General features: G+C 60.1%; 1 protein-coding gene across 5 annotated transcripts; it reads right to left on the reverse strand.

Moving 5' to 3' along the window:
• Window positions 1-1,402: 1,402 nt before the first annotated feature.
• Window positions 1,403-19,319, reverse strand: UBE2I (ubiquitin conjugating enzyme E2 I). Of its 5 annotated transcripts, XM_025370147.1 has the most exons (8): window positions 18,427-18,558; window positions 15,611-15,879; window positions 14,190-14,266; window positions 13,916-13,999; window positions 12,597-12,669; window positions 8,091-8,200; window positions 7,855-7,934; window positions 1,403-3,622 (listed from the first exon to the last, which is right to left on the reverse strand). In XM_025370147.1, the coding sequence occupies exons 3-8, from the start codon at window positions 14,253-14,255 to the stop codon at window positions 3,559-3,561; spliced, it is 477 nt and encodes a 158-aa protein (XP_025225932.1). In that variant the 5' UTR covers window positions 14,256-14,266; window positions 15,611-15,879; window positions 18,427-18,558; the 3' UTR covers window positions 1,403-3,558. The 5 variants fall into 5 exon arrangements, with proteins under 5 accessions (XP_025225932.1, XP_025225931.1, XP_025225933.1 ...); XM_025370146.1 differs by lacking the exons at window positions 15,611-15,879; window positions 18,427-18,558 and adding an exon at window positions 18,781-19,319; XM_025370148.1 differs by lacking the exons at window positions 15,611-15,879; window positions 18,427-18,558 and adding an exon at window positions 18,929-19,041.
• Window positions 19,320-20,716: the final 1,397 nt, after the last annotated feature.

Genomic DNA, 20,716 nt, shown 5'->3' on the forward strand with positions numbered 1-20,716 from the left:
GTGATCTCCCACCTTGGCCTTCCAAAGTGCTGAGATTACAGGCGTGAGCCACCGTGCCCAGCCTCAGAGTCCATCCTTAAAGGCACAGCCCAGGCTTGGGAGGCTGAGGCAGAATTGCTTGAACCTGGGAGGCGGAGCTTGCAGTGAACCGAGATCGCGCCACTGCACTCCAGCCTGGGTGACAGAGTGAGACTCCATCTCTAAATCAGTAAATAAATAAATAAGGCACAGTCCGCATCTAGGAGTGGGAACTTGCCTTATTCGGTGAAGGGCGTCCTGGAGGAAGGGCCGAGGCCCAGGGAAGGAAGAGCCCAGGCCACATGTGCGTGGTGGTTTTCTTGAGCCCATTCCTATTTTGTCCTAAGAGCTGGATAAGCTCCTGGCAGGTGCAGGAGCCTTTGGACCAGGCTGGGCCGGAGACAGGCAGGGTGGATGGGACCAGTTGTCCCAGCCCCTTCCCACCCAATGGGCCAAAGCCAGGAGCCCCCACCCCAACTGGGCCCAACGGCTTCCTCAGACCAGGGGGTGCCTGGGGGGTCTCAGGCTGCCTCTCCTGAGCAGGTGCTTCAGGACGCCCCCAGACCCAGAATCAGGGTCAGCTGGGGATGGATCCCAAACCCAGCACTCCCAGGCCCCTCCCTGCTGGAGCTGGCTCAAACCAGTTCCAGCCAGTCTGAGTCAGTGCAAGGCCCTCCAACCTGGCAACTTGTTGTCATGGTAACTACAAGGGAGGCTTCCCATCGGTGGCACCCGGGAGTGATGGCGGGGCCGGGCCTCAGGTCCAGGAAGGTGACGGGACCTGGGGACCAGCAGCCTGGCCAGGAGCCTGTGTCCCCGGGGGCAGTGGCCAGCATGGTGGCCAAATCTCCTAGCCTCCTCCAGCCCAGCCAGACCCAAGTCCCAAGGGACCTGAGAGGCGGAGGGCACGTGCGGCCAGCCCGACCGCCAAAGGGAGGGCTCCCCGAGCGCCAGCTCAGGCCTGGCTAGCCCATCCCACAGGGGCTGGGGTTCCTGCACCTGTGCACCGGACTCCTACCTGGTGGCTCTAGCCAGCCCTGGATGGGCCCTGTGAGGAGAGCTCTGGGCACCTGGGGTCCCTGCTCCCCAAGGAAGTCCCCTGCCAGGGGCAGCAAGAGCAGCCTCGAGCCCCAGGGAGGAGTCCCCTAGAGCAGGCCACGGAGGTACAGGCGAAGAGACCCTGAGCCTGGGGGTCACCTTGGCTAGAGGGGTATCACCCAGAGGGGTTAACACAGGGCTGGAGGCAGGACCGGAAGGAAACCCTGGGGTATAGGGCTGGACCTCCGGATGGGGGGGAGTGGCCCTGTGGCACCAGTGGGCTCCCACCCCCACAGCCAGGGGAGCCGGGGACAGGGCAGAAAAGGACACACCCAGCAGGCCGCAGTCTGTGCAAATGCTTTAATTGGTGGATTCTTAGATACAGTGGTAAACCCATCACCCACAATTCTTTATTAATTCCGAGGCACCTCATGCCGGGAACACGCTCTCCCTTCCGCTAAACAAAGGTGACCGCGTTTCAGAGCTCTCCTGTTACAAGGTTCACGTCCTTCGTTAGGCCGAGGACTGTGGTACCACAAAAGGAACATTTCATTAGCTGAAGTCACTACGATTGGCTAGAAACATCCGTTACTTTAGAATACGTTAACTACAAAATATACTGAATTTCCATATATATTAACCATATACATGTGTAACTATTACTAAATGTAGTTCAGTCGTTACAAAATAAGAGATTCTGGGAGCGGGCTACAAATATTCAAACCAGCTGAATTCCCCAGGTAAGGCCCCCTGCTTTATAAACAAACCACACACGTCAGACCGAGAGCTCAGTGACTGCAGGGCACGTAACCAGGAAAGCGAACAAGGCACTGGCACTGCAGAGCTGCCGGTGGGGGCGGGGGGCACTGCTGGCTCGGGGGGGGGCCTTCGGAAGTCACCTCTAACTTCGATTCCCAGCCCACAACAGCCGCCCTCCCTGCATTCTTGGCTCCTTTGGGGAGCACCTGCCCCGCCCCCTTGGAACCGTGCACTTGGGCCACCGGGACCCAGCTCCAGCTGCCGGGGCGCACCAGGGCAGCAGGGCCAGCTCCAGCCCCAGGGCTTGAAACGAGACTGAGGAGGGCCCAGCTCACTAGGATGCGGAGACCGGGTGGTGGGTCGGAGGCTGGAGGGCTGGGAGCGTCGGGCTGTGTCCCCCAGGGCTTCCCATCTCTGTCCACTGCACCTTCCTGCTGGGAGGTGACTGGCACCCAACTTCACAGCCAGGCCACTTCTTACAGCGGTTCAGCCACGGCTCAGGCAGCCCCAAGAGGCCTGGCCGGCCCAGCCTTTGCAGAGGGCTCAGCATCAGGGCGGCTTCTGAGTGGCACAGCCTCCCCAGGAGAGGCCATGCTCAGGTAACCTCAGGACGAAGAATTCCGACACAGGCCGCCCAGGGCCCTCCACCTGGCGCTCCCTGGAGGGGCCATGGCTGTGGGCTCTCCTGGAGAAAGCACCCCGTGTTTGCCAGGGGTGGTAGCAAGGCTGCCTCCGGAGGACGTGAGACACAGACACCCGAGGTGGCACCCTGTGCACAGCACGGCTCCATCCCTGTGACCCGGCCACTGAGGGGCACCCCTGCCAGCAGGCTGCCTGGATAGGAGTCCTCACACAGCCTCCAGCCCTGGTCTGGACCTGGCCCTGTGGCCCTCTAGACAGCTGGCACCGGTGCACACTTGCCAGGGTCTCAACGCCAATCCCGACCTATGCAGATCTTAGCTGCCCAGCGCTCTACAGCCCGAAGATCCCGGGAGCACAGAAACCTCAGCAGCACTTTGTACATAGCCCTGTTGACAAAGATCCAGGGCAAGACGGAGCCACACAGCCTGGGCACATCCGAAGCAGATGGGAGAGCCTGAGCCTGGTCCTGGCCCGCGGTGGGGCTGCAGTCAGGTGGGGAGGGCGGGACACTCGGAGGCTGCCTCCTCACACTTTCAATAATAATGCAACCAAAACCTTTATATAAACAGTTTATTTACTCTAAACAGCAACACAGACAAAACGCCATATAAACACAAAGGAAGTGGCGCAGAACCGAGATGCTGACCTGGGGTCTGAGGCTCAAAAGCAGCACAGCCCAGGTTCTAGAGAGGAGCGGCAGAGGGAGGGTGCGTTTCCATACAGCCAGCCGGGGCCAAGTGCAGCTCTGCACGGTGAGAAGCATGCCTGCATCCCGGAGCGAGGACTCGCTGCTGCGGGACTTACCCAAGTATAAAAGTTTATAATTTTACAGCAGTTGAAATACTGACATCAATATTAAAATAAAAGCGAGTTTTACATAACAATCAAAAATACAAAAGACCGAAGGAAGAGACCCTGTATGGAAACGGGCAATTCAGCGAATTGAGACCGCGCACCCGCGGCGGCAATGGAAGATGGCGCCCGCCCAACCCCCCCAGGTGACTCGCCATTGTACGGAGCAACTTTAGATTCGCAAAAATGTTGTAAACAAGTTCTTGCCAAACCAATCCCTTCCTTTTGACGATGCCACAAGGTCGCTGCTTATGAGGGCGCAAACTTCTTGGCTTGTGCTCGGACCCTTTTCTCGTACTCCACTCTGTTTTGGCTGAGGAGGTCAAAAGAAAAGACATGTGTTAGGGGGCTGAGCAGCCTGGCCCACACGCCGGCCCTGGAGCCAGCTCTGCAGACCAGGCTGCAGGACGGGACCTCCTGGGTGAGGGCAGTGTGGAGCTCGTGACAGTAACAGAAGCAGGAAGCCCGGAGAAGCAGGGAGGCCTGCGTGGTGGGGAGCCCAGGCTGGCTCTGACCTGGCTGAGACTGTCCTGTGGTCTGAGGGGGACAGAAGGGCAGGGAGGAGAGGAACCCATGCTGGGTGCATGTGGTGTCAGAGGAGGACAGAGGGGCCCCGCAGGGCTGCGAGGAGGGCTCAGGCCCCAGGGGACCCACGCCAGGGGGCCTGCAACATCGTCACCAGTGCCAAAAGTCTGGTCCTAACTAGCAATCAGCAGCTTCTCTTTTCTGTAAGTCTAGGGCCAGCGCTAATAAACTGAAAACACTGATTGCTTGCCACTGTTCTTCGCCAACTCCCCAAAACAGACAGAAACTTCTGGAGGGGTTTTCCATGAGGCGCTCAGCCCCAGGGGCAAAGATGTGGGAAGGCACGCCTGGTTCGGAAGGGGGTGGTGCCCCAGCTGGGCAGTGCAGGCGTTATCAGGGCACAGGTCCGGAGCTGGGCAGAGTGAGGTTCCGCCTGCAAACAGCTGCCCAGGCTGCACCTAGGAGCTGATGGGACACGGGGCAGTGTGACCGTGAGGATGGGGGAACACTGACATTCATGGAGGTGGTTCCTGAGGTAGCAGTCCTGGCAGTCTCGCCGGGATTGGACCTGGTCTGAGACACTGAGCCAAGCCAGGCCTGGTGCAGAGCGAAGGCCAACAGCCCAGGACGGCAGCAGTGCAGGCGCCACCCGCACCCAGGCCAAGGGCCTGGACTGCACCCCAGACCCCAGCGCCCTCTTTGGACCACCAGCTGGCCCCAGGGCAGAGCAGCTCAGCTGGGTGGGCGTGGAAGGAACCAGAGGCAGTGGCCACATGTCCCGGCTCTGCCTTTACCAAGCAGGGGCCCCCAGAAGAGGCACCTGCCAGGGCAAGAACACAGCCTAAGGCCTCCACGAAACCCAGGAAAAAGGACTGAAACCTGCAAACATGCTTCACAAAGGGCGCTTTTCAAGTGGATGTTTGCAGGAGAAAGAACGTTTGTTTACATGAACACAAGTGTACAGTGCAGCCCAGCAGGCACCAAGCCCAGGAGAGTCACACAGGGCGGGGTACTGCGACCCTGCCTGGCCCATGCGGAAAGTGGGAGCCACAGCCCAGCTCCGGAGATGGCCGGCAAATGGGGTGCAGGCCAGACAGAGCTCACGCCCACACCGTGCTAGGGATGGCAGACCAACTAAGGGCTAAGCAGGAAAACATTCCCTTTTTTTTTTTCTGAGACGGAGTCTCGCTCTGTCGCCCAGGCTGGAGTGCAGCGGCATGATCTCGGCTCACTGCAAGTTCAGCCTCCTGGGTTCATGCCATTCTCCTGCCTCAGTCTCCCAAGTAGCTGGGAATACAGGTACTGGGACCACCATACCCAGCTAATTTTTTGTATTTTCACTAAAGACGGGGTTTCACCATGTTAGCCAGGATGATCTCGATCTCCTGACCTCGTGATCTGCCCGACTCAGTCTCCCAAAGTGCCGGGATTACAGGCGTGAGCCACCGTGCCCGGCCTGCTTTCTTTTTTTTGAGATGGGGTCTTGCTTTGTCACCCAGGCTGGAGTGCAGTGCTGCAATCTCAGCTCACTGCAGCATCAACCTCCTGGGCTCAAGCGATCCTCCCACCTCAGCCTCCCAAATAGCTGGGACTACAGGCGTGCACCACCATGCCTGGCTTAACTTTTTTTTTTTTTTTTTTTTTTTGAGAGGTGGTCTTGCCTTGCTGCCCAGGCTCGTCTCCAACTCCCAGGCTCAGGCAACCTTCCCGCAGTGGCCTTGCAAAGCATTGGGATTACAGGCGTGAGCCACCACACCTGGCCATTTTTTTTTTTTGAGACAGAGTCTCACTCTGTCACCCAGGCTGGAGTACAGTGGCCGGATCTCAGCTCACTGCAAGCTCTGCCTCCCGGGTTTTATGCCATTCTCCTGCCTCAGCCTTCCGAGTAGCTGGGACTACAGGTGCCCGCCACTACGCCCGGCTAATTTTTTGTATTTTCAGTAGAGACGGGGTTTCACCATGTTAGCCAGGATGGTCTGGATTTCCTGACCTCGTGATCCGCCCGTCTCGGCCTCCCAAAGTGCTGGGATTACAGGCTTGAGCCACCGCGCCCGGCGCAAATTTTTAATTTTTTGTAGAGATGGGGTCTTGCTGTGTTGCCCAATCTGGTCGTGAACTCCTGGGTTCAACCAATCAGCCCACCTTGGCCTCCCAAAGTGCCGGGATTACAGGCGTGAGCCACCGTGCCTGGAAAACGTTTTCCAGGCCATTTTCCAGGAGGGTGGATCACCTGAGGTCAGGAGTTCAAGATCAGCCTGGACAACATGGTGAAATCGTGTCTTTACTAAAAATACAAAAATTAGCCAAGTGTGGTGGTGTGCACCTGTAATCCCAGCTACTTGGAGGCTGAGGCAGGAGAATCACTTGAACCCAGGAGGCGGAGGTTGCAGTGAGCCGAGATCACACCACTGCACTCCAGCCTGGGTGACAGAGTGAGACTCTGTTTCAAAAAAAAAAAGAAAATATTTTCTACCTCAAGGGCCACGTGACACTCGTGAGCACTGTGGCTTCCTGCCCAGTGGAATGCGTTTCACGGAACTCCTAGGGCACAGCAGGCCCACACACAAACTCAGGCCACGCCACATCCCACGAGCCAGTTCCAGCAATGGCTCGGCCGACTGAGCGTCTGTGAGGTGTGCAGGGGAGCCAGGCTGAGGCTGGGGTGGCTGCTGTGACACTTGCTCCCTGCCTGGGGCCTCTGTGCCACCCTCAGCCAGCAGGGAGGGCACCTTGCAGACACCTGGGCTGGGCCTGCATCCAGGGAGAAACACATCTCTCCAACGCCAGGTGCCTTCTGGTTTCTGAGCTGGCATCCTGCTCCGCTGCCAGGCTGGAGTGCCGTGGCTCCATCTCCGCCTCCTGAGTTCAAGCCATTCTCCTGCCTCAGCCTCCCGAGTAGCTGGGATTACAGGCACCCAGCACTATGCCCAATTAACTTTTTGTATTTTTAGTAGGGATGGGGTTTCACTATGTTGGTCAGGCTGGTCTTGAACTCCTGACCTCGTGATTCGCCCACCTTGGCCTCCCAAAGCGCTGGGATTACAGGCGTGAGCTACTGTGCCCGGCCAAAACCAGGTGCTTTTCCTCACAACCTGTGCGGGCTGGGCTTAGGGCAACGGAGACCCCTCAGCCTCCCACTCCCGACCAGGAGATGCCCCCTGGAGGGAGCGGGCCTCCGATGCCCACGGTGGCAGGCACGTGTGGGGTGGCTGCAGGGTGAGCCTCCTGGGTCCCTGGCCACTGGGGCCCCCGAGACCCCCTCAGAGGTGTGGGCACCCACGCTGAGATGGGGCTGGGCTTCTCAACGCTGCAGGTGCAGCAGTGGGGGTCGGAGCCCCCGACCGACCTTCTTATGGACCTGCCCAGAGCAGCTGCAGAGGCGGCCCCCAGGGCTGGGGACAGGACAGGCAGGCGCGTGGCGTCTGCTCAGGGCAGGGTCCTCCCTGCTGTCCCCAGCACTGTTTGGCTGTCGTCTGCATCCTCACTCACACCAGGCCCTCCTCAGTGCAGACAGTGACCCCAGGACCACGGGAACCCTTGTAGCCACAGCAGCACCTCACAGGGACTGGGTGGGAGCTCAGGGCCTATGTGACAGCATCACATCACTGAGCCGTGCTAGGCCCCCACAAGAGGAGCCAAGTATGGGGGGCTGGGGATAAGCAGCAGGGGCAGTGCAAGAGGCTGGGGCCCACAGGAGGCTGAGCAGGTGGACAAGCCCCTCAGCATGGCCTCCTCCGGCACCCATGGCCAGGTCCTTCCCCTCCTAGTAGGGGCCCAAGACAGCCCCCGTCACCTGGCCTGCTCCCTCCCCCAGACAGGGCTCCGGCACCGTCCACGCCCACGGCACACCCTGTGCGTCGGTGCCTGCTGCCCACAGGGTTTATGCCCCCGATCTTCCCCTGGAGGTGCGGACCCCGGCTGTCTCTAGGGTGAGCCTGTGTGCTCCACTCCCCTCCTGCCAGGCGGCCTTGGCTGGGATGGAGAGGAGCTGCCAGCAGCGGGGCGAGGGCTGCTACTAACCAGTAAATCGTGTAGGCCTCTGCTTGAGCTGGATCTTGGATATTTGGTTCGTTTAGAAGTTCCTGTATTCCTAATAGGATCTGTGCCAGAAACAAAAACACAAAACAGGGGTGTGAGCAGCCTGAAAGGGGGACACGGTGAGACTCGGCCTCAGCCACTGAGAATGACCGCAGAGCCGCGCGTCCAGAGGGGAGACTGAGGCAGCCCTGCCCATATGTGTGTCGGAGGCCCCGTACCTGTTTGATTGTGATGGCTGGCCTCCAGTCCTTGTCCTCCTCTAAGATGGACAGGCACACTGTCCCCGAGGGGTACACATTCGGGTGAAATAATGGTGGTTCGAATTTACCTGGAGGACGAGGAAGAAAGGAAGCACTTTTTGCAGGCAGGCACTGTCCCCGAGTCATGTCCTTCCCCCCCGACCCCCTCCCAACACTGGGCCACTGGGTTGGTAGCCAGGTTATGTGGCCAACAACTTTCCAAAAAAATAACATTGTGGCCACGAGGAGGCAAGAGGAAGACATGTCCACCTTTGCACGCAGGGCACAGAGCCTTGGGGACACGGCCACAGGCCAGAGACGAAGCTGTGTCTCTCCCAGGACAGAAATCCCGACACAGCCAGGCAGTCTGGGAACACAGGCCCCCGGGTGGCCACTTAACCTGCGGCCCCCACGTCCTTCCCAGCTGAGCCAGACTCAGGGGAGATAGGAGGAGCTGCGGGCGATGTCCAGGGACATAGCCAAGGCCCTTCCAGAGTCGGCAGTTCCTACGCAGACCCTCTGCTTCCAGGACACAAGGGCTTTTAGGACCCTGTGTTATTTCTTTACAAAAAAGCAAAGAAGTTTACCACCATCGGGGCCATCACCGTTGATATTCTAGGCTATTTCCCGTCTTTGCCCGGGCATTCTCCCTCAATGCTATGGAGGACACACAGTGCGGCAAGTCCAGCGCAGCCTGAGGAATTCTCTCAAAGCCGACGCGCCACGAACACCTACAGCTTCCCCAACACTCGCTCCTACCGACCACTGCGTCTGCCCCGTAATCCCAACTCCAACACCCACGGGCAGCTTCCTGGACTTCAGGTACCACGGAGCGCACAGGGCACACGCCCTGGAGAATGCAGTGAGGACACCACCGCAGACCGCCCCACGCTGCGACCATCCCACACGGCGGACCATCCCACGCTGCAGGAGCCCACAGGCGACACCAGCAGCTGCGTGGCCATCCTGAGTGTGAACACTGGCGTGAGTGCGTTGCCGTGCAATGTGGGGTCACGGCATCGGCCCTCAAGCCGTGCTGCTTCCAGGCTGCTCACGCGGGCTGTCGCTGGTGGATTGCAGCCACTGGGTGAGGCGCACAGTGGCCTACACTGCGTCTCCTGGTGACCACGGAGCGCCCCTTTCAGCCCGGACTGCTTCCTGGCGACTGCTTCGGAGCTCTTCAAGTGACACGTACAGGCCTCTTCTCCTGCTCGGGGCTTGAGTTTTTGCTTTTAAAATTTTTCGAGATGGAGTTTCACTCTGTTGCGTGGGTTGGAGTGACGTGATACGATCTCGGCTCACTGCAGCCTTCGCCTCCCAGGTTCAAGTCATTCTCCCGCCTCACCTTAGCCTCCAGGGTAGCTGAGATTACAGGCACCCACCATCAAACTTGGCTAAGTTTTCTATTTTATTAGAGACGGGGTTTCTCCATGTTGGTCAGGCTGGTCTCAAACTCCTGACCTTAAGCGATCCACTGGCCTCGGACTCCCAAAGTGCTGGGATTACAGGTGTAAGACATCGTGCCCAGCCCTACTTTTTTCAATTTAATCTGATTTCTCAATCTCGTTTCTTCTACCAATCACAACTTACCCACAGAAAGGCAGAGATGCTGGACACCAGCACCGCCAGGCCCACAGAGATGCTGGACGCCAGCACCGCCAGGCCCTCCCAAGGTGGGGGCTGCCTCCTCCTTCCTCATGGCCTCCAGCTTGGAGGTGGCCATGCTTCGCAGAAGGAACAGAAAGGGGGTGCCCTCCTGTCTGGACTGCCTGCCAGGTGTCATGAGGCCTCTTCACTCTTCCCCATCTGTCATCCTAGGACGTCTGGGCTGCGGCAAGTGGGGGTGACACCAGCACCCATCTGTGCCTCTGGTGGACACACGCATGTGTTTCTGTGAATCTTGATTGACTCGAGTGAACAGCCAGGCCCTACAACATGAGCTCGGCTTCCACCAGCGCGGCAGGCAGCGTCCAGGGGAAACGTTCAGAACATCTGCCCGCTCCAGCGGTGGTTCAGGCTCCCGCTGCCCTGTGCTGTGGCTGTCTGCTCCCCTGTGCGGTACGACAGGTCCCACTGCAGAGGCTTCCACTCTTTGGCAAAGCGAGGCATCCCTGCCGCGTTTGCTGGCCGGGTAGAGGCCTCATGGCTGTCTGCCTTCTTACGGATTCCCAGGAGCTCTTGGTAGATTCAGGGCGAGGGCTGAGATACGTACATACACTACGGTGTGCCCACCTGCCTGGCGCCACCTGCAGTCTTTGGGATAGAGAGAGATTCTTAATTTCCATTTAGTCAACCCGTCGGTCTCCCCCCGGCCAGCACTTCAGTGCATCCCTGGTGAAGAGATCCCTGCCAGGCCAGAGCTCGCGAGACGCCCTCCTGGGTCTTCCTCTCCGCGCCGTTCTGCTCGGGTGCCACAGTCCTTCCGGAAGCTGTTTCTCTACGGTGGGAGGCAGGGCTCGTCTCTCCTGCTAGGACATCCCTTAGGACTGGTCCTGTCACAGCCCAAGCCACCACCAGCGTGGCCTCGACTCCTCGCTCTGTCCGCAGGCCTGCCTGCCTGTCCTCAGCAATCCCGCAGTCTCATCACCGCGTCCCGTGGCAGATCTGGCGGGGGCGGCGGGGTGGGGGGGTGTACTGTGCACCACAGCCTCAGCCTGGGTCTTGCCACCCCTACTGAGAAGCCAAGGCCTCTGCATTTCTGCATTTCCAGAGTCCGCGGGGCAGTTGCCACCAAGATGTGCTTGACTCGGCTGGGATCACACGGAATCCACAGATGGGCCTGGAGAGAAGGGCCGCCTGTGCAGCATCGTGTCTTCCCCTCCACACGCAAAGCAGAGCTCAGTTACTGCTCAGGCCAGCCTCGGCTTCCCTTGGAATATTCTACAGTTTTCAGTAGAGAAGTCCTCAACCAACCTTTTATTGTATTCCAACGTATTTCAAGCTGCTAATAAATGGCATAGTTTTAAATCCTTGGTCATTGAAATGATATAAGAGCAGGTTTGTGTATATCTCAATCTCTATTTTATTTTTATATTTATTTAGTTTTGTTTCCTTCACCATGTCCTGTGCTATTTTTCTTTTTTTGAGACAGGGTCTCGCTCTGCTGCCCAGGCTGGAGTGCAGTGGTGTGAACTAGGCTCACCGCAAGTTAGCCTCCTGGGTTCAAGCACTTCTCCTGCCTCAGCCTCCCAAGTGGCTGGGATTACAGGCGCCGCCACCGCGCCCGCTAATTCTTGTACTTTTTTTTAGTAGAGACGGGGCTTCTCCACATTGACCAGGCTGGTCTTCATCTCAGGTGATCCTCCCACCTCGGCCTCCCAAAGTGCTGGGGTTCCAGGCGTGAGCCACCGCGCCCGACCTTGCTTGCACCTCAGCTTTAGTGAGCTGTTGTCCTGGCCTTCCTCGCCACCTCTTCCATGGTGACTTCTTTTTCTCATCTTGCTGCATTTGCTTGGAATTCCAAGAAATGGTTGAACAGAATAAATGAAAGCAGCTACTCTGTCCCATTCTTGTATTTTTCTTAATTAAAATAAATCATCTTAATATCCACTCATGGTTAAAAAAAAAAAAAAAAAAAATCAAACAGCAAAGGACAATCCAAAATGAAGCAAGTCTCAGCCGGGTGGTGCTGTCAGCAGCCCTCGAGCTCCTCCGGTCGGTGCCACCGTGGAAAACACTTGTGTGTCTTGAGCGAGTCGCAGGGGAAGCTTTTACACACAGCTCTCGCCGCGCCGTGGCCAAGCACTCTCTAGATGCTGGGTGCGTGTTAACGCATGGAACTCACCACGGACAGGGCCCGCCGATTTCCAGCTACGGGAGAGCAGGGACGCGGCGGCCCTCTCCCTCCTCTCCTGAGTTTTGCCGAACTGACTGAGATCATTAACTTAGCTGTAGGCTCGATTTTGAACCCAGCCTCAGCCCTTTCTTCCCACGCCTTCTCTGCTGTTCACCTACTCGAGGCCTGCCCAGGCTGCAGACACAGCCACGGTTGGGAGAGAACGTGAGAGACCACAGGAAGAGCGCTAAGAAGCTGGAGCAAGATAAATCCTCAGAGGGTGAGACTCTGAGTGATGGTCCTTCTGCACATCCATCCCGGCCAGGGCCGGGGTCTTGTGGGCACCAAATCCTGTCTTCATCGCCAACAACCACTGAGGGTCCAGGCACTCCTAGCCCAGGAGCTCCAGCCTGGATCTCATAGCCCCTCCCTCCACAGGACTCTGGAGCTTCACAGCCAATTAGCTGGGACGAGAGACTAAGTCTATTACGTGCACTGCCCACCCCCGGAGCTGGAAACAGACTCGAATCTGCAGCCTGAGCCGGGGATCAGGGATCAAAGCCGACCTCCAGGTCTGTGATCTTCCTCCCAGCTCCACGTGGATCACCTGGCCCGGGCGCCACGGCCACAGCCTGGGGCCTCTTTGGAGAGGACTCCGATCCCCACAGGAACAGGCTGACTTCCAGGACACTCAACAGTGAGCTACTTACATTTTGGTGGTGAAGACGGATAATCATCTTTGAAAAGCATCCGTAGTTTAAACAAGCCTCCTTCCCACGGAGTCTGTGGGGAAATAAACTGTGGTGAGATGGGCGGCTTGCCTGCCTCAGGCCAGCCCAGGAGGAAGGGGCTCGCCTCTAGGACACAGCTCCCAGGACTAACAGGACACCGGGGCCAGAGGCCCGACAGAGGCGGCTCCCAAACCAGCCTAAAGCCTGGACTGGCCCCACCAAGGGGACTGTCAGGACCTCTGCTGTGCCCAGAGAGCAAGTCGGAAAGGTCCTCCTAGAAAGGAGACGAGACGGGGTTCGGGGGCTGGGCCGGGGCGGCAGGTGCCGCACACTGGGGCGGCAGCACCAAAAGCACAGCCTTCGCCCCAGGGGTTCTGCAAGCCCCGCCCCAGATCCTGCCTGGATGAGGCGCCTTTGCCACCCCACAATCCGACACCACTCCCGTCTTCCTCGGGGCCGCACACCTGCGTCACCGTGACGTGAAGAGCAAGGGACATTCTCAGCAGAGCCTCAGACAAGCGACAAACCCAAGTGACACCATGTCTCAGGCAAAGCTGAGACCTGCTGGGATTGCTCAGCTCAGGGGGACCGAAGCTGCTTTGAGTTTCAGAGTGAAACCCAGAGGGTGGCATGGGCCGGAGAGAACAAGGCCTCGGGCAGGACCAGCACCTCAAGGCTCTCTCCTTCCTTCAGGGTTCACCAGCATGAACCTTATGTGCACACCAGCCTGGAGTCCCCAGCCAAGCGCTTCACGGGAGCGGGGCAAAGACGACAGGCACACGGGCCGCCCTGCTCCCCACAGACACACAGGGGGCCCCAAGCAGGCATCCTAGGCTGCTGTCGCCAGTCCCTGTGCCCCAGGAGGTTCTCCAGGAGGCGGCTTTACGCCGGGGCGGCTCTCCGCAAACCCAGCTCCCGTGACCTGAGCCACACCTGGAAGGACACAGCAGAATCCCGGGTTCCAGCCTGCAAAGGCTGCCCGCCCTCAGGCCTGCTCCCCACACACCAGAGCCCTCCCCTCTGCCACAGCTCAGCCCTGTGCCAGCCGCTTCCTTCTCAACCAGAAATGCCCTCGGTGGGGACACAGCTGTCACCCCAACCTTGCCAGCACCACCTTCTGAGCTCAAGTCCGCACGGGGCGGGGGCCAGGCCACAGCTGGGGATCTGACCTGTTGTCCGCAGCCCGTGACAAGGGCAGCCGTCACAGACGGCAGGGATCTGAGCAGTTTCCCCGTGGCGCTGCCACACGCATCTGTTGAGCCCCGACAGGCAGGAGGCTAGCAGCGCGCGCCTCTTACCCCTTTCTTTCCTGGAATGGCGCACTCCCAGTTCATGAGGTTCATCGTGCCATCGGGATTTTTTGTTGGGACAGCCACGAAACCCTGAGAGAAAACAACCACAAAAGCACATCAGTGCGGTGGCATCTCGTTTGACCAAAACCACCGAGAACCGGCCCGCGAGCCCCACCAGCGCGACCCAGGCACGCAGCCAGCTCCCTCCCAGTGGGGGGGCACGGTTTCAGCCTAGGGGGGCTGTCCGCGGCACTGCACACGGAAACAAAGCCCTCCTTACAAACGGGTGGTCTTTCCTCCATGCTTTCCTCTCCTGGGCGAGTCTGCTGAGGGCGATCCCCGACATGTTCAGAGTCCCTGGAACACAGGAGGCAGAGCACGGGGTCAGGACAGGCTAGCGGGCTCCTGCCGCCCCGCCACGTACACACGGCCCGCAGTGGGCAGTCTTGCTCCTAACAGGCGCCAGCCCAGCCCAGCAGAGACTCTTCCTGGAAGCCGTCGTCCGACCCCGGGGTCTACCAGGGGAGGCCCCATGAGTGGCTCCCAGATCACCGGGGGTGGGGGGGCAGGTAGGACCCCTTCCCCATGGGCCCCCCGAGCCCTGGTCTGCGACACGTGCCGCGGCCTCTGCTCCACGGTGGAGACGGATGTTCAGAGGCTGGGCCGCTGTGGCTGGGCGGTAGCTGCCATCCTGTGGTGGCTGGCGTGGCAGGATCCTCACTGAACCGTCAGGTGGGGACTAGGCAGGGCTGGGTCCCCGCCTTACTATCAGGCGCTCAGAACTGAGACTCAAGCCGAGCCAGGGGGACACCTGTTTTTTTTTTTTTTTTTTTTTTTTGAGATGGAGTCTCACTCTGTCCCTCAGGCTGGAGTGCAGTGGCGCTACCTCGGCTCATTGCAACCTCCGTTTCTTGAGTTCAAGCAATTCTCCTGCCTCAGCCTCCCGGGTAGCTGGGACTACAGGCCCCCGCCACCATGCCCGGCTAATTTTTGTATTTTTAGTAGAGATGGGGTTTCACCATGTTGAAGACAGAGTGGAACAAGTACCACAGGGCAGAGGCTCAGCCTCGCTGAAAGAGGAGCCCCCCACAGGGCCACCGTTCCCGGACCCTGCAGCCGCTAGCATGTCCCTGTGGCTTCAGGGGACAGACGGGTCCTGTGGGGCAGGGCAGGAGCATGGGGTACGGGACCAGGTCCCTGGTCAGAGGCAGCGGCACACACGCCAGATTCCAGCTCCACACTTCTGCATGGGACCTCAGGGGCTTGGCACCTTCGCCTTCTGGTTCCCAGCGGGAGCCTGTCGGCCCGCACTATCCCCGGGGACACCAGGCAGACAGGGCCAGCAGCCTCGACACCAGCCTCACCTGTCACCCTACTGGTGGTCACCTTTACCATGAAAAACAGCACTCAGGGCACAAAACCTGCCAGAGAATTCAAACCCAAGTGTGTGCTGGTTTTCAAAGTCCACGGGCACACTGAAGCTACCTCCAAGTCTGGCATCTCAGCACCAAGCAAGGGCCACCTCGACAAAGCTGGGGGCTGCGCCAGGCCTTCCAAACCGTGGGGGGCCGTCTCTACAAGGGCCCTGGTGACCTGGATGGCGCCCGCACCTGTGCAGGCCCACGAACCTCACACACCTCACAGCTGCAGGAAGGGGCCAGGTCAGCAGCTCCACCTGGGCCGGAGCCGCCGCAGCCTCACCTGGCACTTGTTAGGGAGGCAAGGCCCAGTCCCCAGCAGACTCATTGAGGAAGGAGCTCTGAGAGGCCCACATTCAGGTTTTGGGCGGCACGATGGCTTCCCGAGGCAGCAAAGCAGAAATCAGGGGTGGGGCTGGGATCAAGGAAGCCCAGGCGGGTCGAGTGTCGCCAGGGAACCAGGGTGCTGGAAGCCAGGCGGGGCTGCTAGAGCCGCCTGCCCTGCAGGTGGATTTGGCTCCTTTTTAACCAAACACGGATCCTCAGGGCAGCCTGAGAAAAATCAGGCAAAGGAACCCGGGTCCTCCAGTCAGTAGGTGCTGGCATCACAGCGAGAGGGTGACAGGGGCCATCCGGGCACTGGCCTCCAGCTACACAATTAAGTCCAAGACAGGTAGCCCCAGACTGGGCCCCACCGGGATGTCCCTCCCCATGCCCTCCTCACAGGGATGCTGAGGAGCCCGCAGGCCGCCTGCCCTCTGGACCACTTGCCCGTCCCCATGCCCTTCTCTAAGTAGGGGTGGGGGGAAGCCAGGGGCCAGAAAGGGAGAAAGTGGGGGACACAGCTGGGCTCAGCTGTGGGCAGGCAGGGTTCGAGCCCAGAGTGGAGTGGAGCTCCCGCCAACCACGGTTTCAAGGCTCTCTCTGCACGTGTCTCCACCCTCCCCTTCCACATGGAGCAGCTCAGTTGTGGCTTGAGGACTCACAGCTCTCGCTTCCCCAGCCCCAGGTTGGGCTTCATGAGTGGCCACAGCCTGTGCCTGGTGCGGTGCAAGGCAGCCTGGTGAACGGCCGTTTTGAGGAGCCACGACCTCCCAGGTGCCCGGGGTCTGAGCGGGGCCAGGAATCAAACAGGTCTCTGAAGCCCCAAGCCAGTGCTCCAGACACTGAAGGACCATGGCCAACACGATCCTCACAGCCAGGCAAGGCCAGGCCCCAGAGAGGCCAGCCACAGAGAGGCCAGCCAGGCCTGGGACCCTGCCACAGGCAGCCCTCCTGCTGAGGACCGGACAGAGCCACCTAGAGGCCCTGTCCCAGCACCTAGCTATTGCTGTCTCAGATGTGAGAAGTCGTGAGGGTGCTCCTGTGAGACCTCCCGCCAAGGTCTGGCTGATGCTGCTGTATCCCCTGCCCCAAAGCACTCAGCACCACGGGGTGGTCTCACAGGAAACTGCACCACAGGGCAAGGAGCCACAGGTGCACACCCACCCTGTCCTAGGCAGAAGCCAGGCCCCTCCCCCTGCTCCCCCTCCTACTGGTCTCCTGGAGAAAGTGGCCAATCTGTTACAATGTAATCACAACACAGACCAAGCATTCAAAATCCCGCTGAAAATCGAATTTGCCCTTCCAAATTAACAGATAAGCACTAAGTGAATGGCTAGCAGTTACTAGACCCTTCAGAGCAGGGAACTTATATGAGGCAAAGACAAAAACCACCCTCATCTATCAGAGCCAAGCAAGGCCCAGACACTGCAGCAACCAGGACAGGGCCAAGTACTCCAGGAGCGGCCCGAAGGTCTGCCTTCTGTCCTGCTGGGCACCTGCGACCGGCTGAGCTTTAGCTTCTCGGATCACCACCTTGCTCTGCTGGTTGACAGCACCGACTTCCGAGCAACTTCCTGGCTGAGGGTGAGCAAAGCGCTCACCCCCCACAACTCCCCCGCACTCATCTCCACAACGGGTGGTCGCCACGACGGCTGGCACAAGAAGCCTGTAAAGGTCCTCCTGCACCCAAACGCAAACTCTCCCAGGCTTGGGGAGGTATTCCCTTCTGCAAGACCCAGGCACCTGCAGTCAGGAGACGCTCACCTGGCCGCACCTGATCTGCCCCAGGCCCCCAGGATGTTTCTGAAGCAAGATCCCAAACCCTGACACACCACACAAGCGCACACCTGCAACCACCCAGTGGTCTAGGGAAGGGACCTCTGAAGGAGCAATCAGGACAAACTCAGGATCCGTCCTGTCTTCCGCTGCACAGCTTCTCTACCCAAACGCAATGTTTCTTGTTCTTCAAGAAACATTCGGGGTAGGTCCTATAAAAGGAAACAAACCGAACTCCCCAAAGACAGGCACTTTGCAAACAGAGAAACAAAGCGTAACTTCCAATTATAAAAACGAAACCACTTCATTCTACGATTCAAGCGTGACTACAGGCCACGATCACAAGCCCAGCTAATCACTCCCTTACCTTCCTCCCACGCACGTTAACTACCAAAGCCAACCACTATTCAACCGATAAAAACCCATCCCCAAAACAATAAAACTCCCTCCAGCGAGGCGCTCACGTTCAGGGCCCCAGCAAGCGCCAGGGCAGCATCTTCAGAGGCGCAGGAAAACTTAGACTTGTTTTGGTTTTAAGGCACCGAACACAAGCCCGCTCGCCGGCCCCCACCCCCGCGAGCCAGCGGTGTTGCAATCCAAGAGTCTCCCCCGCGACCCATCCCCTCCGTCCGCGGGGCGACAGTGACCCCGGAAGCCGCTCCCCGCGCAGGAGGAAGGCGCGGCCTCGCGGGGCCCCGGCTGCAGGTGGCTGCCCCGGCCCCGCGCCAGGAGCACCTCGGGGGCGAAGTGGGGGAGCCCCGGCCCCCAAGGCCTGCGGCGGCCAGGGCGCTCGGGCCGCAGCCCCGCGGCGCCAGCAGCGCGGACCGAACCGGCGCCGAGCGTGGGGCCTCTCGGGCTCCCCGGGAAGCTCGGCCGCGGCGCGGGGCCCGGCTCGGCGGGGCGGGGCGCGGGGCAGCCGGGGGCCCGGGCCCGACAGGAGTAGAGGCCTCGGCCCGACCCCCGCCCCGCGGCCCCGGCCCGGCCCCCGCCCGCGCTCACCTCTGGCGGCCGCGGCCCCGGCGAGCGTCGCGGACAGGTGGAAGACCGAGCGGGGCGGCGGCGGCGGCGCTTCCCTTTGTCTCGGGACTTCCCTCCGGAGCCCGCTCCGCGCGCAGCCCGAGCAGCTCCGAGGACCCTGGCGCGGGCGGGGCGAGCGGGGCGGGGCCTGGTGCAGGGCTGCCCTCTGCACGCCTGCCTCGTGCGCTGCCACCGCCGCCCGGCCCCGAGCACCGCCCGCGCCGCCGCGCGCCCCCCGCTGCCCGTGCCCCGCCGCCGCGCGCCCGCGCCCCGGGTCCGCCCCAGGAGCCCGGCCCGGGGGTGACTTTTCAGTCAGGCGGCGCCCTGGACACCTACGCCCTTAAAGGAGCCGCGTCCCCGATGTGAGGGAGCGTCTGTAAACTCCCCTTCGGGGTGCCCGCGTCCACCCGAGGACACGCCGGCGAGCAGCGGGGGATAAAGGAGGCCGAGATCTCCAAAAGCTCCCCGGATGCCCGGCGGTCACCTCTCCAGGCACAGGTCTCCGAGGTTTCCTTGGGGTCAGAGCCTGGGGCCGGGGGGCAAAGACCACTGAGGCCTAAGGAACCCCAGAAGCGTCGCAGGACGGTGACGCTCCCGCGAGTTCAGCGCCCTGTGAAACCTCTTGCAATTGGCCATTTCCGGGCGGTGGGCGGAGAGACCTTCTCATCTGCCCAATGAGCCGACCCCGTACAAAAGGCCGAATGCGAGCATGACCGACGGGAGGAGAAGTGTGGATGCTCCCTAATCCGGGGGCGGGCCCTGGGCGGGGGCGGGGCGTGGGGAGACTACGAGCGGCGGGGGCGGGGCGAGCCCTTGGGGGAGGGGCGCTTCCGGGCACCAGCCCCCCCCACCCCCCGCCCACGCAACTCCCGAGACGGGTCGAGAGGCCCCCAGCCCCGCGAGCGCGCGGGATACTCCGTTCGCCAACGCGCGGTCGTGCTGGCCCCGGGGCTCTCCCGGTCCCCCCGCCCCCCATTTCGCCGACGGCGGGGCCGCCGCCAAGGTCACGGTGTCCGGGTGCTTGGGGACCGCGGGGACTGACCACATTCATTCATTCCCTCCCTCATTCATTCATTCCCTCCCCCACTCACTCATTCCCTCTCTCCCTCATTCCCTGCCTGACTCATTCATTCAATCCCTCCATCACTCAATCATTCCTTCCTTCCCTCACTCGTTCCCGCCCTCATTCATTCCCGCCCTCATTCCCTTTCGCACTCATTCCCTCCCTTACTGCTTCATTCATTCCTTCTCTCCCTCACTCATTCCCTCCTTCATTAATTCCCACCCTCCCTCATTCCCTCCATCACTCATTCATTCCTTCCCTCCCTCCCTCATTTCCTCCCTCATTCATTTGTTCCTTCTCTCCCTTACTCATTCCCTCCCTCACTCATTCATTCCCTCCCTCACTCATTCCCTCCCTCCCTCATTCATTTCCTCCCTCACTTATTCATTCCGTCTCTCACTCATTCATTAATTCCCTCCCTCACTCACTCATTCCCTCCCTCACTCACTCATTCACTCCCTCCCTCCCTCACTTATTCCCCCCACCGCCTCCCACAGGGTCCCCAGCAGACACTCCCCCGGCAGGGACCCGCAGCAGGAGGGGCGGCCACGCACCCTGGGTCCACCTGCCCAGGAGGCGTAGCCACAGGGGTGGGGGTCCAGGGCAGCAGGGGCGGCCTCCCCCAGACTCCAGGCCCTGGGACCTGCACACAGCCCTGTCCCACCAAGACCAGCACGGGCCTGGCCTGGCTGCGCATCCCAGGCTCAGAGCCACCGTGGCCTGTCTGGACACCTGTTCTCCCGGCCCCCAGCCTTGAGGTCCTGGGAATCTGCTTTTTTTTTTTTTTTTTTTTTTCTCTGTTTTTGTGAGATGGAGTCTCACTGTGTCGCCCAGGCTGGAGTGCAGTGGCACCATCTTGGCTCACTGAAACCTCCACCTCCCGGGTTCAAGCGATCCTCCTTCCTCAGCCTCCCGAGTAGATGGGATTACAGGCGTGCAGCAGCACACCTGGCTCATTTTTGTATTTTTATTAGAGATGGGGTTTCACCATGTTGGCCAGGTTGGTCTCAAAACTCCTGACCTGAAGTGATCCTCCCGCCTCAGCCTCCCAAAGTGCTGGGATCATAGGCATGAACCACCGCGCCTGGTTGAAATCTGCATTCTTTTTTTTTTTTTTTTTTTTTGAGACGGAGTCTTGCTCTGTCGCCCAGGCTGGAGTGCGGTGGTTTGAGAGCAGAGGCCACTCCCCCAGAGGAAGAGGGGCCTCTG

Source organism: Theropithecus gelada, chromosome 20 (genome assembly GCF_003255815.1).
Source record: "Theropithecus gelada isolate Dixy chromosome 20, Tgel_1.0, whole genome shotgun sequence".
NCBI lineage: Eukaryota > Metazoa > Chordata > Mammalia > Primates > Cercopithecidae > Theropithecus > Theropithecus gelada.